Source organism: Microcaecilia unicolor, chromosome 3 (assembly GCF_901765095.1).
Source record: "Microcaecilia unicolor chromosome 3, aMicUni1.1, whole genome shotgun sequence".
NCBI classification, from domain to species: Eukaryota; Metazoa; Chordata; class Amphibia; order Gymnophiona; family Siphonopidae; genus Microcaecilia; species Microcaecilia unicolor.
In genome coordinates this window covers 412,838,686-412,857,993 of record NC_044033.1, presented here as the reverse complement: position 1 = coordinate 412,857,993, position 19,308 = coordinate 412,838,686, and the positions used below count along the sequence as shown (strand labels likewise).

The 19,308-nt window shown below is 44.3% G+C and overlaps 1 protein-coding gene across 1 annotated transcript in view; it reads right to left on the bottom strand.

Annotated features, from left to right (window-relative positions):
* ATAD2B (ATPase family AAA domain containing 2B) overlaps positions 1–19,308 on the bottom strand; it is a 714,191-nt gene that overhangs the window by 321,530 nt on the left and 373,353 nt on the right. The window contains 2 exon segments of the mRNA XM_030198808.1: positions 6,861–6,951; positions 19,138–19,297. Of these exon segments, the coding sequence (XP_030054668.1) occupies positions 6,861–6,951; positions 19,138–19,297 (251 nt within the window).

Sequence of the window (19,308 nt, the reverse complement as noted above, 5' to 3'; positions counted from 1 at the left end):
TGAGATCATTGACAAGTTCCCCCCTTGTAGTTGTAGGCTGATTTCTAACCTTCCTCATGATCAAGGATACCCCACGAGGTGAGATTTTGCATGGAGCCCCAGATCTTTGTCGATTGACAGTCATTTTGTACTTCTTCCATTTTCTTACTATGGCACCAACAGTTGTCTCCTTCTCGCCCAGCGTCTTACTGATGGTTTTGTAGCCCATTCCAGCCTTGTGCAGGTGTATGATCTTGTCCCTGACATCCTTAGACAGCTCCTTGCTCTTGGCCATTTTGTACAGGTTAGAGTCTGACTGATTCACTGAGTCTGTGGACAGGTGTCTTTCATACAGGTGACCATTGCCGACAGCTGTCTGTCATGCAGGTAACGAGTTGATTTGGAGCATCTACCTGGTCTGTAGAGGCCAGATCTCTTACTGGTTGGTGGGGGATCAAATACTTATTTCCCTCTGCAGAATGCAAATAAATTCATATACTTTCCACAATGTGATTTTCCGGATTTAATTTGTGATGTGCTATCTCTCACTGTTACCAATAACCTACCCTTCAATTATGGGCTGCTCATGTCTTTGTCAGTGGGCAAACTTACAAAATCAGCAAGGGATCAAATACTTATTTCCACCACTGTAGGGGAGTTTGTTACAGATAGAGCGGGCATTCCATAGGGCGCAAGAGAAAGGCAGAGAAGAGGAGGGGAGTAGAGGAATAGAGATGAGGTTAGAGAGGTCACGGTGAGATCTGTAGCATTTTCTTTCAAAAGTACACAAAGTGAGGCTTTTTTAACTTCCAAAATTATTGCTTTCCATTCATTCATATTAAACTCAACATTCAAATCATGCTCCTATTGAGACATCTACTATAATAAAAAGCACCTCCAACGTTCTGAAGCTGACTCCGTGGCACTGTAGGGTTCATAAGTCTGTAGTTCAGCATTTGATTGGCTCTCACTGTCCCCGCCCTCACGTCGAGGGAACGGAACGCTGCATAGTTGCCAAGCAAACAAACGGGACGTCACAGGAACAAAGAACCAATCAGCTGTCTGAAAAAAAATCCCAACCCACCTGCCCGGTCCATCATTGCCAGACAACAGAAACACATGGTGGTGGGAAGCGCACAACACCGGTGACAGCAGCCTGTCAAAAAAGTTACCCCGCTCTCTCTCAACTGCCAAGTACAGAGATTACAGGACAAAAGTGGAGCGACAGCACAGGCATAAGGCAGTGAAAGGGACGGTCAAGGAAAAAAACTGAGCATATCTGTCTCACATAGACAAGTTGAGAAAACTGAAGTTTTTATTTATTTTTATTTTTGTTACATTTCTACCCCGCGCTTTCCCACTCATGGCAGGCTCAATGCGGCTTACATATTGTGTACAGGTACTTATTTGTACCTGGGGCAATGGAGGGTTAAGTGACTTGCCCAGAGTCACAAGGAGCTGCCTGTGCCTGAAGTGGGAGTCAAACTCAGCTCCTCAGGACCAAAGTACACCACCCTAACCAAGGGAGGGAAACAAGAGGAGGACAGCGCGAAGCACGCACACACAAAGCAAGCAGCGGAAAGCAACAGCTGATCGTTACCCTTCCGGCATCCCTACCTCCCTCCCTGTGTCCCGCACTCGCATAATTTCCCTCACAGTGCGCAAAACCCCTGCCAACAACCTCCCCCCCCCCCACACACACACATTCACAAACCAAGAAGCGGCAAGCAACAGCTGATCGTTACCCTTCCAGCATCCCTCCCTCCCTGTGTCCCACACTCGCATAATTTCCCTCACAGTGCGCAAAACCCCTGCCAACAACCCCCCCCCCACACACACACAAACCAAGCAGCAGCAAGCAACAGCTGATCGTTTCCCTTCCAGCATCCCTCCCTCCCTGTGTCCCACACTCGCATAATTTCCCTCACAGTGCGCAAAACCCCTGCCAACAACCTCCCCCCCCCCCCCCCCCACACACACACACATTCACAAACCAAGAAGCGGCAAGCAACAGCTGATCGTTACCCTTCCAGCATCCCTCCCTCCCTGTGTCCCACACTCGCATAATTTCCCTCACAGTGCGCAAAACCCCTGCCAACAACCCCCCCCCCCCCCACACACACAAACCAAGCAGCAGCAAGCAACAGCTGATCGTTTCCCTTCCAGCATCCCTCCCTCCCTGTGTCCCGCACTCGCATAATTTAAGGAAAAAAAAACAAGAAAGGAAAGGAGAGAGGAAAGGAAGGGAAACGAACAGCTGTTGCCTGCTGCAGCGCCTTAACATCTCTCTCTCTATCACTACAAAAACAATAACCACAATTGAAGCCCCCTGCAACTCCCTCCCAGTTCACAAACCCGACACCCCCCTAACCCCCCCCCCCCCCACAAACAAAACTAAAACCAAAATAACCACCACACTAATAACAAGGGACAACTGAAAGGGAGGAAGAGGGAGGAGGAGGCTCACAGAAACGCATCTCCCAAAGTTAAGAGGGGAAAAAACATCAGAGACTTCAACCCTACAAGCCCCCCGCCAAGCCCTCCAAGTTCACTCCCTCCCAACTCACCAGACACGCCCCTTCCCCTCTAACATTGTTCAACACACACACACACAATTTCTATCACACACAGATACTCGCCTTCAAACTCCAACTTTGCCTCACCCTCTCTCACTTTCACACACACACACACACACGATCTCCCTCAGCGACACACATGATCTCTCTCTGTGACACACACACACACACGCTGCCAACCTTCACACCCCCACATCTGACAATATACGACACACACACAGACACTGATGCGGGCCATGGATAGACACCGACTATCTCTCTCTGTATCACAACAATAAAGCTGACCCTCCTCCAAGCCCCCCGCCACCCCCTCCAAGATCACCACCCCTGTCCCTCCACTCTCACAATTCACATATACTCACTCACTCACACATAATCACTGAATTACCCTGTATAATAAACAGCACCTCCAATGTTCTGAAGCTCACTCTGTGGCACTGTGGCAGTGTAGGGTTCGGAAGTCTGTAACTCAGCGTTTCATTGACTCTCACTGTCCCGCAACATCACAAGAAGAAGGAACCAATCAACAGTCTGTAAAAAAAAACGCCCAACCCGCCTGCCGTGTCCATAATTGCCACCTAGCGATTCTCCTCTCTCCCCTGCCCCCCCCCCTTCCAGGCACCCACTGAGTCTCCATTGCTCCTTTGAAAGGCCTGCCCGTCTGTAGCCTTCCCTTCCAGTTCGTTTCCGCGAGGGCAGGACTAGGAGGGAAGAGGAAATGACGTCAGAAGGCGGGACTCGGAGGGAACAAACTGGAAGGGAAGGCTACAGACGGGCAGGGCTTTCAAAGGAGCGACGGAGACTCGGTGGGTGCCTGGAGGGGGGGCAGAGGAGAGAGGAGAATCGCTGGGTGGCTACAGGGGGGCCAGGGGACAGAGGAGAATCGCTGGGTGGCTGGAGAGGGGGGCAGAGGAGAATCGCTAGGTGGCTGGAGAGGGGGGGGGCAGGGGAGAGAGGAGAATCGCTGAGTGGCTGGAGTGGGGGGCAGGGGACAGAGGAGAATCGCTGGGTGGCTGCAGGGGACAGAGAATTGCTAGGTGCCTGGAGGGGGAGCAGGGGAGAGAGAGAAGAATCGCTGAGTGGCTGGAGGGGGGGCAGGGGACAGAGGAGACAGTCTCACTCTCTGTCACACACACACACTCGCACATTCACTCTCTCGCTCTCACACACAGTCACTGTCAAACACACTCTGTCAAACATACACACTCAGAGGAAAACCTTGCTCGCGCCCGTTTCATTTCTGTAAGAAATGGGCCTTTTTTTTACTAGTATATGCATATTTCTGAAAATCTGTGCCCCTAATAAACTTAAAGAATAGAAATGGTTCCCCTTATTTTCCCCTTGGACCCGCACAAACTTTCAAAGTGTTCATATTCATATGGATCATCTCTCAACCAACCCTGTTTAAACACTTGGTTAGCTTTATTTTATGTTTAATGCCTTACCACAGGCCCAGAGTCCTGGCTGAATGCTCACACTGTTACATCCAACATTGCCCATCCTAGAACAATCCTATAAATATGCTTAGATGAATGTTAACGTTTAAATTTTAAGCTTTGTATATGAGCAATTTCCAAAGCCATTTACCTGGGAAAATAGCTATTTATCCAGGTAAATGGAAATTGACTCTGCCTATGGGTAAATGTACTTGCCGATGGTTTTTTGAGTTGTCTGTCAGGATCTATTGTTTTGCTTTGATTGCAGCTGCTCTTTGTCACTTCCTCACACAACCATCTAGTTGCTAGTGGTTAAAAGTCAGACTTTGAAAAATTTTCTTTTGATTTAGGAGCCAACCCAGAAACAGACAGCAGCTGACCCCTACCCCACCTCCTGCTGTCTCCACTGACAGTGAAGGTTTTTTTTCTTTTTTTTTTTTTTTTTGGGGGGGGGGGGGGGGTTGCTGATATCTCTTCTGAGGTCTACTATAGTTTCTTTAGGGCCTGATTTACTAAGGCTGTTTTCCATTCCATGATATGGGGGTGAGGGGAGAGAATACTTAGGAAATCAGACTCTTAATGCACACCTGCAGGCCACTAGTAGAAATATACACCCCATTTCACACTATCTTCCTACCCTTTCATCATCCAGTCTCAGATTGGCTGTCTTTGCCCAGTTTCATGCTTGCTGTCTCTCTCTCTCCCCACACTCGTCACCCAGCCTCACACTCTCCCCCCCCCCCTTATCACCTAATCTCCTTTGAAACCGGCCTACCCCAGCTAGCCGTCTCTACCAAGCAAGCTAGTGAGCCAAACTTCCTATCCAGCCTTCACCATCCAATAAACCAGTCAGCCACTACTCATCACCCAACATGCCAGTCAGTCAGTTCCCCAGCCTTTCATCTGCAACCCTCCAAGCCCTTATCCCTGCCTCTGAAGCCAGTCAGTCACCCCCCAGCTCCTCAGTTTTTCTTTGCTCTGCAAGTTGGTCAGCCCCCTAGCTCCCACCCCTGGAAGAAAAAAAAAACATTCAGCCCATAAGCCAGAAGCCAACCTGCCACCTAGCCCCTAACCCCTCATCTCCTCCCGAGCACCGAGGTGCTCTTCACCAGTCAGTCATCGAGATAAGGGAACACATGAACTCCCTTGTCTGCATAGAGACATTGAGACTACCATCAGGCACTTTGTAAAGACCCTGGGGAATGACGCAAGGCCAAAAGGCAATACGTGGGACTGAAAGTGATGTGTTCCCAGCTGAAAGTGAAGATACTTCCTGTGGGCTGGAATATCGGGATGTTGGTGTATGCATTCTTCAAGTTCACAGAGCATAGCCATTTTCCTGCATCATGGGAAGAAGGTGACCAGGGAAACCATTCTGAACTTTTCTCATACCAGGAATTTGTTCAGGGCCCTAAGGTCTAGGATGGGGCGCATCCCCCCTGTCTTTTTCTGCACAAGGAAGTACCTGGAATAAAATCCGTGCCCTTCTTCGCCGGGTGGAATGGGTTCGACCGCATGGTCCTTGAGAATGGCGGAGAGTTTCTCTTCAAGTACCTGCTTAAATTGACAGCTGAAAGAATGGGCTCTTGGTGGACAATTTAGGGGTTTGGAAAGCAAACTGAGGGTGTATCCGAGCCAGACTATTTGAAGAACCCACCGGTCGGAGGTTATTAAGAGGTGACCTTTGGTGAAAAAACATTATCCTCCTCCCCAACCACCAAGTCATCTGGGATGGACACTTTGATTGCGGCTATGCTCTGCTGGAGCCAGTCCAAAGCTTGTCCCTTGCTTTTGCTGGGGGAGCAGCAGGAGCCTTGCACGATGTTGACAAGAACAAGCGTGCTCGGGCTGAGGCTGAGAAGGCTGGTGAGTCGCAACAGTGTACCTATGCTGGAATAGGAACAGGGGGCACTCCACGACCTACCAAAATATCTCCTACATGAAGAGGCAGTAGCAGAAGACGCCCAGCGTGAGAGAGAAGACGTAGCATCAGTATGCTGCTTGATTTGGTCAGCAACCTGCTCAACCTTATCTCTGAAAAGATTATCCCCCTGGCAAGCGGAATCCACCATCCTCTGCTGGATAGAATGGTCCAGGTCAGACACATGCAGCCATGAGAGTCTGTGCATTGCTATACCTTGGGCAGAGATTCTGGATGCTATGTCAAAAGTATCATAAGTGCCCCTGGCCAAAAATTTGCGACACACCTTCAGCTGCTTGACCAACTGGTGAAACAGCTCAGCCTGCTCCGGGGGGAGTGCATCGACCAAGTCTGACAGTTGATTCACCAAGTTCCGAAAGAAGGATAAGCAGCATAACATCTATTTTACTCTTCTGAGATCTTGCCAGGTACTTGTGGCCTGGATTGGCCACTGTTGGAAATAGGATACTGTACTAAATGGACCTTCAGTCTGTCCCAGTATGGCAATGCTTATGTTCTTATGACACAGGAGAGCTTCAGACTACATGGTGCCCTATATAGGGCACAGCTCGTAAGTCTTTGTTCTCCGTCTGTACCTGCTGGCGGAATTGCATAATCCATTGGTTCTGGACTGTTCTGGAAGACAACAAAACAATGAATATTCACTAGGGATTTCCTGAAAACCTGACAACTTTGAAGCCCTTCAGAATTATAATTTGATACTTGTTTTTAGAGTTTTGTTTTACATTCTCTCTAGCCCTAGAGTTCTGTTGGATAGCATAGAGGGCTGTGTATCATGCACATCCTTAGAGAAAATAGTAAAAGAAAGTGCAAACAAACTATTTAATTAAAAAATCCAAAAACAAAAGTGACTACATGTCAATACACTTTTGTACCCGACAGAGAAGAAAAGGCTTAAAAGCTATTTCCCTGTTATGGATAACTCACCAACACATTTTTCAGTTAGTTCATCTAAGAAAGCTTCTGACAATTTTGGATTCCAGTCCCTGGTATGAATTTGTAAAATGTGTTTTCTTGCCTGATAAGAAAAAGAAATCAGCTTTAGTAATCACAAACTATTGCTGCAAACCAACTTCACAAAAGTGGAATCCTATCTGCATGTCACAAAGTAACAAAAGTTAAGATGAACATAACAAAAATCTAAAAATTTAAATTAGTATCCAACACAGGACATAAATTGATGGCACCAATAAACAATGAAAACAACAATTAAATCACTAACAGAGGAAGTATCTGGGATTACAGTGAAAGTCTGAGCTTGTATTTAACATTCTATATCTTGTGCTACCTAAAACAACTACTGAAATAATTTGATTTACTATTCTGCCTTTAACATATACTGTTGCAAAGTAGATTACGACGACAAAATCACAAACATCACAATACAAACGTTGCCTGGTATACCGTGATGTCTCATCATATTTTAACATTCAGTTGCCCGTCACACCTGCAGCCTCACAAAATTATGGTTTTGTTTCAAGATTTTGGTGCTATACATTCAGGAAATGCCATCTGATCTTGCAAAAGTATTCATACCCTGGTACCTTTTCACAATCTGTTGTCTAAAAAGTACAATTCAAAATGCATTAAAGTATAAGAATATAAGATGATCCATGCTGAATCAGATCAATGTCCAAGCACAGTATCCTGTCTCCGATGACTAAGAACCAGAAGAGGACCAACAGCATGCATGGAAATAAGAACAGCATCATCAAGCATCAAATGGATAAAATCAGTTATTCAGCCTGGGAAGGTCTCACATAAAAGAAGCACAATGTGGCCATGTTTCGCCCACCTATGGGATGTGTCACAGGTTACTAATGGAGATCAAATGACACACAAAATCTAACAAAGTAAATGATGGCAGATAAAGAACCGCACAATCCATCCAGTCTGCCCAACAAGGTGGCCAGAGCCATATCTGCCACTCTGTGTGAGGCCCATCCATCTACACTTAAACACTGATTGTCAAGTCTCCACCATGCTAATCATATAGGTAGCCAAACATGATGACTCTTGTTTATAAGCATATATCATCCTCAAGTTTGCTGACAACTTATCAGTCAAGATGTCTTCCCCTCTCCCTGAGCTGCACAGCACCCTCACTTGTAGCACATGACAAAGTGAGCTACAACACTGGAGTTGTCAAAGCTTCACATGTCTTTTGCCATTTGCAGGACACAGACAATGAAAATCTGTCCGGCATTGGCCTTGCATCCGCCAAGCTGAATTTGGCAAATCTTCTTTAGTTGTTTTGCCATTTACGGGACACAGACTTTAGAAGTCCGTCTGGCTTTGACTTTAGTTCCAACCACTCTTATCAGACACCACACCTCAATAGCCATGTTATATTTTCATTCTCTTTTTATGCTGACCCCATGGATTTTTTTAATTCACTCACTGTTTTTCACTCTACCACCTCTCCTTGAAGGGCATTCCAGGCACCTACAACCCTCTGTGAAAAATTATTTTTTGACATTACTGCTAAATCTGCCTCCCTGCAATCTCCATTCATGTCCACCAGTTGTACCACCCCTACATCTGTACAAGAGGTTTGCTTGTATACTAACGATTTTCAAGAACTTAAATGTCAATATCATATCACCTCTCTCTCTCCTTTTCCCTTCTGTTTACATATTCAAGTCCTCCAGTCTCTTCTCATATGTCTTACGACACAAACCCTGTACCATTTGTCATCTTCCTCTGAATCTCAAGTCTTTTTATGTTCTTGAAGAGATATGACTTCCAAAACTGGACTCCAAATGGGACTTCACCAACGACTTGTACAGGGACATCAACACCTCCATTATTCTGCTGGTTATACCTCTCTCTCTCTCTCTCTCTCTCTATGCAGCCTAGCATTCCTTGTGCAACAGCCACTGCCTTGTCACATTGTTTCGCCGCCTTGAGATCCTCAGAAACTAATCACCCCAAATCTCTCACTGATCTGTGAATGTGAGTCTCTCATCCTTAGCACGTACCACTCTTTTGGATTTCTAAACTCCAAGTGCATCACTTTGCACTTCTTCGTATTAAATTTTAACTGCCAAACATTCATCATTCTTATCCTGTTACCAACAGTAGCCAATCCAAGTCACAAGTACCTAGCAGAAACCCAATTAGTAGCAACATTCTATGCTACCAATCCCAGGCAAGCAGTGGCTTCCCCCTCGTCTATTTTCATAAAGACTATGAACTTTATCTCCAGGAACATATCCAAACCTTTTTTTAAACCCAGATATGCTAACCGCTGTTACCACATTCTCTGGCAGTGAATTCCACAGCTTAACTTTTGAGTGAAAAAATATTTGCTCCTATTTGTTCAGTATATCCATGTAATTTCATTGAGTGTCTCCTGGTCTTTGTACTTTTTGAAAGAGTGAAAAGTAGACTCACTCTTACCCGTTCTACCCCACTCAGGATTTTATAGACCTCAATCATATCCCCCCCCCCCCCCACACCACCACCAGCCGTCTCTTTTCCAAAATGAAGAGCCTTAACCTCTTTAGCCTTTCCTCATACTGGAGGAGTTCTATCCCCTTTATCATTTTGATTGCTCTTCTCGGAACCTTTTCTAATTCCGCTATACGTTTTTCTTTTTTTAGATATGGTGACCAGAATTGAACACAATTTTCAAGGCAAGGTCACACCATGAAGCGACAAAGAGGCATTATTATAATCTTGGTCTTATTTGCATTCCTATCCTAATAGTTCCCAGCATAGCATTTCCTTTTCAGCATATTGTCTACAATAGCACTTAGGTCTTTTTCTTGAGTGCTGACTCCTAAGGTGGATTCTAGAATCAGGTAACTATGATTTGGATTATTCTTCACAATGTGCACCACTTTGCATTTGTCCACATTAAATTTCATCTGTCATTTGGATGCCCCGTCTTCCACTCACTCTCCGTTCTGCTGCAAACCTTGATGTCGCCTACAAAAAGGCAAACTTTTTCTTCTAACCATTCAGCAATGTCACTCAAAAAAAAGTTGAATAGAATCAGCCCCAGTGCCAATCCCTAAGGCATTCCACTACTTACCTTTCTATCCTCTGAGTAAACCCCATCTACTACTACCCTCTGCCATCTGTCAGCTAACCAGTTCCCAATCCAGTTCACCACTATGTCCTAACTTTAGCCTCTTGAGTTTATTTATAAGCCTCTTATGCAGGGTGGCCTGACCATTAGGCCACCTGAGGCGCGGGCCTTAGGCGGCACTCTTCAGCAGCAGCATCTCGGGGACTGGCATCTCCTCCTTTACAGTATTTTACCTAATCATGGTGACTTTTCAAACCCAGCAGCGGCATTGATTCCCATACACTGCCCTGCTGCTGCCGGCACCCGCCTCTTCCCTTTACTGTGGCCGCCTCCCTGATGTAACTTCCTGTTTCATAAGAGGGAAGAGGCGGGTGCCAGTGGCAGCAGGACAGCGTATGGGAATCGCTGCTGCTGCCAGGTTTGGAACGTAATTGTGATGAGGTAGAACACTCGGGGGGGGGGGGGAGGGGAAGGGGAAGAAGCGTAGCTAGGTGGGGCGCAGGGGTAGCGGTCGCTCCCCTAAACAGCTGTTTTGAAAAAAATGGTGCCTATGCGCCTCATGGCAAATAAATATTTTTGTCTGCTCCCTCCCTCCCGAGTCCTCTTCTGCCCGTCTCTCCCTTCCCGCCCGGTCACTTTTTACTTCCCTGAAGCCTTCTCAGTCTCCCTCCTACACAGCACCGGCGATTCACAGTCAGCCTTCTGCCAGCGTTGGGGACTCTCTCTCCTCAGGTGCATCCCACCTCTGCGGAAACAGGAAGTTGCAACAGAGTAGGCAGGATGCGCCTGAGGAGAGAGAGGCCCCGACACTGGCAGAAGGTTGACTGTGAATCGAATCGCCGGTGCTGCGCAGGAGGGAGACGGAGAAGGTTTCAGGGATGTAAAAACTGACCACACGGACGGGACGGGAGAGATGGGCAGAAGAGAGGGTGAGGCTAATTTTGTTAATCTGTTCCCACTCTCCCACCCCCCCACCCCTGCGCAGCCGTTGTTGCTCAAAGCAAGCAAACTTACAATCTGCTGCATACACGTTGTCATTCTTTATTGTTGGTCCATCTGTAAAAATGCTAAAGCTGTTTCAGATGATAGAATATACTGAAATTAAATGGAAGTAGAATTAAACTCTCCTTTCATTGGGGCACATGGAATCACATCTTCATCTGTGTTGTAGAAGTTTACCTTTTAGATACACAAATGGATTATTCTGTTTTTTGAACATGTTTCAGGGGCATGTGATTTTATAAGTCAAAATAAAATTAAATATTTTGTTTCATGCAGATCTCTTGTTTAAACATAAATGGGCATGAAGCCCCTAATGCAGTCCATTTGTTTTCTTATATTTTGTTCTTATGACTTATACTGTGCCAAAACTGAAAACTCTTATCTCTATTTGGTCGATAATAAAAGGAACACTATCCACCCTAAAAAAGTTGCTTTGTGGCAGTACATGAGGAATTGTGATATTGGATAAATAAGTACATATTTGTGTCCCTAGTCATGATCCTACGTTTACATAATCATTTCAAGAAATCCAGTTAATTGTTTAACATTAGTGGAACCTAGCCAGAGAGGCATGGTATGGTTGCATTTTTAATATGGTAATACTAGGGCCCAGCTAAGGAACAAGTTATTTTGAGTTAGTCTTCACTGGACCAAACTTGCTTTCCTTGTGCCATCACTATCCAGCAGGATAGGCAGTGTCGTGAAGGATAAAGGATTTTTTTTTTTTTAACATTTATATCACACATTATCCCAAGCAAAGTCGGATTCAGTGTGGCCTACATATAACACATGCTAGAGTGTCCCTATAACCAGCCCCTCCAAATGACACACTGATTATGATTTATAACAAATTACTACTCTTCCTATGAAAAGTTATTCTGTTATTATACTTCTGTGTACATCCGTATACTGCACAAATCGACATGTTTGAAAATATAAGTGAGATTAAATACAAATGCTACAAGAGTGACAATGTGGATGTAGCAACTCATAGGTTTGCTTGCTTTCTTTTGAGAATGCAGCAATGACAGCTGCGCGAGGAAGGGGAAACTGAGACTGGCCTAATTGGTTTTAACATTTTGACGTCACTTGGTCTCCTGTCTATTAAAACCTCCTTGGAGCTGCCAGAGGATGGACCGTGGGAGCAGGCCAGGGAGATATGTGGCCCTAAGGAGGATGGGGAGCGCTGAAAGAGACGGGGAAGAAAGTTAACACGGGGAGAGAAGGATATAGTAAATGCTGGACAACGAGGGAGAAGGACACTGAGTCAATATTGGACAGGGAGAGGGAACTGGAACACAAAGAGGCAATGCTAGAAAAAGAAGAAATGGGGACACAGGGCACTATGGAAAAGGGGGAAAGATAGGGGCTATACTGAAAAGGAGGAAAAGATAGGGGCTATACTGAAAAGGAGGAAAGGAGATAGGGACACAAAGAGGGCACTACTGGAAAGGGGAGGAGGAGATAGGGACAAAGAGGGGCACCACTGGAAGGGGGATATAGGGACAATGGTGAAAAGGGGTGAGATGGGGAGAAAGAGGTAATGCTGGAAAAGGGGGAAGATGGTAACAGGTGTAATGCTGGGAACATTGGGCCACAGGACAATGTTAGAAAAAGGGAGAGGTGGGGACACCAGATGCTAGAAAGGGAGAGATGAGACCAGACAGGCTTGGGCTGAAAAGGGGGGGGGGGGGCACAGAAAGGGCAGATGCTGAACTTGGGGGTAGGATAGGGACAAGGGACACAGAAGGGAGATGCTGGACAGGACAAATAGTGGTGCAGAGGAAAAAAGGATGGTGCACTTGGAGACAGATGTAGAGAAGGAAAGGAAGAAGACAAGAGGCAAGCAAAGAAATGGAAAGGCGAACCTGGAAAAGAATTAGTAAGGATGACTCATGGAACATGGAAAAAAAGACGAACCAGCCAAATTTCCAGACAACAAAGGTAGAAAAAAATTATTTTTATTTAATACTTTGTAAGGGACTGAGATGTACCTGCTTTGTAAAATGTACATTTTTTTTCTATTTTTATTTTGCAAAGTACAGGAGAAAATGCATGTCTGACTCTCTCTCTTTTTCTTTACCAGTATTGCACTGTTTAGAGTCTGGCTTCCTTGAGCAGGGAGAGGTCTCTATTTCAATTTTTGTTGTTGTTGTTGTTTTTTTTTTTTTGATCCCTATTCTGCATTAGATTGGTAGCATGGAATGTTGTCACAATTTGGGTTTCTGCCAGGTGCTTGTGGCCTGGGTTGGCCACATTGCAAACAGGATACTGGGCTAGACGGACCACTGGTCTGACCCAGTATGGCTACTCTTATGTTATATAGATGAGGGTCTGTCCATGTTCTGCATGTGTGACTGAGGTGAAGGATTCTGCTAGCATGTAGTATCTGTGTAGGAATGTGTAACGGTGCAGCTCTGGTGCTCCAGAGCCCAGTGTACTATATATAGCACTGTCGTCTGATAGGTGGGTTAGGGCTCTTATGGTGTGGTAAGTTTTGTGTTCTAGGGCAGTCCTGGAATACCCCCTTGTCAGTCAGGTTTTCAGGATATCCACAATAAATATGCATGACATTGATTTGCATATACTGCCTCCATTACATGCAAATTTTTTTCATGCAGATTCATTGTGGATAGCCTGAAAACCTGAATGGCAAGGGGGTACTCCAGGACCACCTATGGAAACACTTCTCTAGGTCCCACTGTAATATTTATAGCACTGTCTTTTCATAGGTGGGTTAGGGCTGTTATGGTGTGGTAAGTTTTCAGTATAGGTTTTGGGTGTCTTTTTGCAGGGTTTTGTGATATTTCACAGTGTCTAGCCCTTGTCACCCTTGTCTGGCCCTTGTCACCCAAACTAAAAATGCTCAAGACTAGTGTTCTTCACATCCTGTAGAGTCACCAAACAAGCAAAAGCCCATCTTGATTTAAACAAGGTGTCTAGCAGTGGAAGGACTGGGTGTGCTATTCCTGAAGTGATGGTCACGATTTGAATATTTTTATTTGAAGTTAAGACGACAGGTTGCTGCTCTGGCCTGTCCAGGGACCTCTTCTATATCCTGCCTCCTGATGTAACTTACTGTTTCCTTGTAGGCAGGACGTAACAGAGACAGCTTGTATTAATCGCTGCCCGCCACAGCCCCTGAGCAACACAGACACTGCTGTCTAGCTGACACCAACCGGCGCCTATGTTATAAACGTCTGCTCCCCCTGAGATCAAAACCTGGCTACGCCTCTGGGGCGGGGGGCATGTTAGTTCTGCCTCAGGCGGCATCTTGCCTTTGGCCGGCCCTACTCTTATAAGGGACTATGTGAAAGGTCTTATTGAAATCTAAGTAGACTACACCTACCGCATATCCATTATCCAATTCTCTGGTCAAAGAAGTCGATCAGATTGGTTTGGCACAATTTTCCTTTGGTGAAACCATGTTGCTTCGGATCTTGTAATCTGTTGGATTCCAGGAAATTCATTATCCTTCCTTTGAGCAGGGTCTCCATTACCTTTCCAACCAATGAAGTCATGCTTACCAGCCTATAGTTTCCCACTTCTCTGTCTCCACTTTTGTGAAGAGGGACCACATCCACTCCTCCAATCCTGCAGAACTTCCCTCATCATCAAGGATTTATTAAACAAATCTTTAAGAGGGCCCGCCAGAACCACTTTAAGATCCCTCAAGATTCTGGACACGATTCCCCACAGGAGGCTCTTAAATAAACTCAATGGGCTGAAGATAGGTCCCAAAGTGGTGAACTGGATTAGGAACTGGTTGACGGACAGACGACAGAGGGTGGTGGTGAATGGAGTTCGCTCGGAGGAGGGAAAAGTGAGTAGTGGAGTGCCTCACGGATCGGTGCTGGGGCCGATTCTGTTCAATATATTTGTGAGTGACATTGCCATAGGGTTAGAAGGTAAAGTTTGCCTATTTGCGGATGATACTAAGATTTGCAACAGAGTGGACACCCGGGAGGGAGTGGAAAGCATGAAAAAGGATCTGAGGAAGCTAGAAGAATGGTCTAAGGTTTTGCAATTAAAATTCAATGCCAAGAAATGCAAAGTGATGCACTTAGGGAGTAGAAACCCAAGAGAGACTTATGTGTTAGGTGGTGAGAGTCTGATAGGTACTGAGGGGGAGAGGGATCTTGGTGTGATAGTATCCGAGGATCTGAAGGTGACAAAACAGTGTGACAAGGCGGTGGCTGTAGCGAGAAGGTTGCTAGCTGTATAGAGAGAGGTGTGATCAGCAGAAGAAAGGAAGTGTTGATGCCCCTGTATAAGTCATTGGTCAGGCCCCACCTGGAGTATTGTGTTCAGTTTTGGAGGCCGTACCTTACGAAGGATGTTAAAAAAATGGAAGCGGTGCAAAGAAAAGATATGAGAATGGTACGGGATTTGCGTACCAAGACGTATGAGGAGAGACTTCCTGATCTGAACATGTATACCCTGGAGGAAAGGAGGAACAGGGGTGATATGATACAGACGTTCAAATATTTGAAAGGTATTAATCCACAAACAAATCTTTTCCGGAGATAGGAAGGCGGTAGAACGAGAGGACATGAAATGAGGTTGAAGGGGGGCAGCCTCAGGAAAGATGTCAGGAAGTATTTTTTCACGGAGAGGGCGGTGGATGCTTGGAATGCCCTCCCGCGGGAGGTGGTGGAGATGAAAACGGTAACGGAATTCAAACATGCGTGGGATATGCATAAAGGAATCCTGTGCAGAAGGAATGGATCCTCAGAAGCTTAGCCGAAATTGGGTGGCGGAGCAGGTGGGGGGAAGAGGGGTTGGTGGTTGGGAGGCGAGGATGGTCGAGGGCAGACTTGTACGGTCTGTGCCAGGGCCGGTGGTGGGACTGGTGGTTGGAAGGTGAGAAGTACTGCTGCGCAGACTTGTACGGTCTGTGCCCTGAACAAGGCAGGTACAAATCAAGGTAAGGTTTACACATATGTTTGTCTTGTTGGGCAGACTGGATGGACCGTGCAGGTCTTTTTCTGCCGTCATCTACTATGTTACTATGGATCTCATTCTGCTCCATGGCTTTGTCCACTTTCAGTTCTTCAAGTGGTTCATAAACACTTTCTTCCATAAATAGTGTAATATCAACTTCATTTTAATATGTACCTTTATCAGCTGACCAAGGTCCTCCTCCAGGATTTTCTCTGGTGAAGACAGACAAACTTGTTAAGCATATCTGCTTTGTCCTTGTCACTCTTCCAATAGCAGTTCATAGAAACTTTCAGTCTCACGATTCCATTTCTAGCCTTCCTCAGTTCACTAATATATCTGAAAAAAGTCACTACCATTCTTTATGTTTTTAGCCATTTGTTCTTTCATCAGAGCCCTTGCCAGATGTATTTCTCTCTTCACTTTATTTCAATTTTAAACAGTAATCTCTTGTGTTCCTCATCTTGTGTTTTTTGTATTTTATGAATGCCACCTCTTTTGCCTTTATTTTGTCAACGACTTGTTAAGTGAACCATATTGGTTTCCTTTTACTCATATTCTTGTTTCCTTCCTTCTATAAAAATGTGCTGCTGATTTTATAGCTCCGTTCAGTTTGATCCTCCACCGTTTTTATGTACTTCCTCTTTCTTCAGGTACTCCCCCATTTTAACAAAGTCAGCATTTTTAAAATCCAGGATTTTGAGCTTTGTGACCTCATTCTCCTTTAGCTCTTACATCACACCATACAGTGTGATGATCACTAGTGGCCAGTTGGGCACCCACCCGGACGCTGGACATACTATCATCATTTGTGAGCATAAGATGTAGCATTGTGTCTCCCCTCGTGGGTTCCATCATCATTTGTCTCAACAATGTACTTTGAAAAGTATCCACAATCTCTATACTTCTTTCCGATTCCACAGATGGGCCTTTCCAATCCACATATGGCAGGTTGAAATCTCCCAGCAGCAGCACCTCCCACTTCATTACCAACATTTGGATATCCATGACCAAATCTTTGTCTAACTTTTCTGACTGTGTTGGAAGTTTGTAGACAACACCCATGTGAACAGAGGTTACATCTTCTCTTTCTAAGACAAATCTATATTGCTTCTTCCTCTCCCCAGGTCCCCTGCATTTCAGCTACTTTAATATTGTTTTTCACATATAAAGCTCCTCTTCCATCTTTCTGACCATAGTACTTTTCTCACAGCAAATTCCTAGTTCACACAGTTTGCATCCTAGTCATTGGAGTCTCAACGAAACCTCCATGATAGAAACAATATCCAAGTCTGCCTGTAAGCTCAGGGCTTGCAGATTGTGAACTTTGCTTCATAGGACTGTGAGCATTTGTGCACATAGCTTTCCAGTTACATACCGTCTTTCTCACCCTCTGTTTATCCATCTGCCTAGTCTCTCCACTTACCTTCTCGCTGATAGGTGAGTTGCTAAAATGGTTTATTTCAATTCTAATTCCTTTTCCTCTGCTGTCACTCTTTTGTTATTGGTCTTGGTGGTGGGTGACTTCTGGAGTTAATCTGCTTCCATTTAGCACCCCCACCTTCTACATTAAATTTAAATCTCTGTAGAAATTGTTTAAATTATCAATCTGACATATAGATTGCAGCATCCACTCTGGCTGCCATCATCATTTTGGACTGAGAATACATTCATTAGAAATACTACTGTAGAACTGGAGAAAAGTTTGCTTTCATATAAGAACTTTAAGTTTTCTATTCTCAAACAGTGGGATTTGTCAACTGGCTTAGTCTTGAGTGTTTAACTGTTACTAAATTATGGTTAAAATAAAGGGAAGAGTCTGGCCTGTGCCATCTAAAGCCAGTGGGATCAGGACAGGGAACGCTTGGTGGAAGATCAAATGCTCTAAGTGATTTATCCTTCTAACTAAATTCCTCAACCTCAGGTCTGGTATGGGCCCATGTCAAGTACAGACTAGATATTGTCTGTATATCATTGTTTTTATTAACTTGTAAGCAGTATATAAAAACTTTATAAGATTAGATGTTATGGTTAAGAAGCTAAACGCACAAAAATTGGTTTTGAGTCAAGATAAAAATGCTGTTTGTAGAAGAATGGAGACTCTCGAGAATAATAGAAGGAAATATAATCTTTATTTTGCTAAACTTTCCCAAGTCTCTAGCAATTACCATTTTAGATACGCTTAATTTTTTTTCCTGAAATGTTGAAGTTTACAGGCCTTCCTTCCTATCTCAAAGGTTTGTTTTTATTATTATTTTTTTTTTTTTTACTGTACTTGCCCTTCTGATCAAGGGGTGATTGAAGGTACATCTTATACATCAAACATCTCAGCAGATAGACTTGAACTTACCAGTTTTCTTTATGATTATTAAAATGAAGTCATTTCCCAGTCCATCCATGTGGTTGTCTTTGTCCTTGAATCATAAAAAGGACTGGACCTTAAAAATGTTTTTTTCATCTTTAACAGTATGTTCTCATGCAGTTTTTCAGATATAAAATCATACACAGTGGCAAATGATCTCTCAGAGTTATAAAACTTAGGTTCTTTCCTTGGAAGCATTATTTTATGGTTATTTATGGTTTGCTTTCCTTATAAATGCAAGTTTAAATATGACAGCTACAAATATTTTTTTTTCTCTTTAGGAACCTAAGTTCCAAATAAAGTTGAGGGTGATGTGAGCACTGAAGATTGATTGTGGACTCTGAAGAAGTTAGGGAATGGGATGTTTTTTCTTGCTGTTGATTTTTATTATACATTGAAATCCATAAATAAAAAAAGGAAATAATTACATAAAATAATGAACACATAAATCCGCACATCATTAAAAGACAGACTTGGCTTCTGTGAATCTATACAATGATAAATCTTGGAGGTATCCTTTTAATCCAACTATTTTCTTTTTAATCAGATGGACTAAAGTCCTCTCTACAGCTAAAATAACAACCTCATTTAATAAAATTTTGAAATCTCTATTTTACCACTTGCTGCAGCTGTTAGCACCAGTTTGTATAGATTGTATAGATTATCCTGGTTTTCCCCAGGAACCCAAAAACTCAGAAACAAAAGAATCTAAGTACCTCAAACCAAAACAGCTTTCCAATATTTAAATAAGTCATTTTTGTCACACGAAGATAAAACAAAAATACAAACAATACTGGCAAACGTATTCCATACATTCAATAGAAATATACATTATTTTCAATGAAATGTGTTAGCACATTTACCTTTTGATCAGGGAGACTGAAGAGAAACTCCCTGTCAAAACGTCCAGGTCTCCTGAGTGCAGGGTCTATGGAATCAAGTCTGTTTGTAGCACCAATGACAACAATTTCACCTCTGTTATCAAGTCCATCCATGAGGGCAAGCAAAGTGGACACTATAGAGCTAAAGGGAAA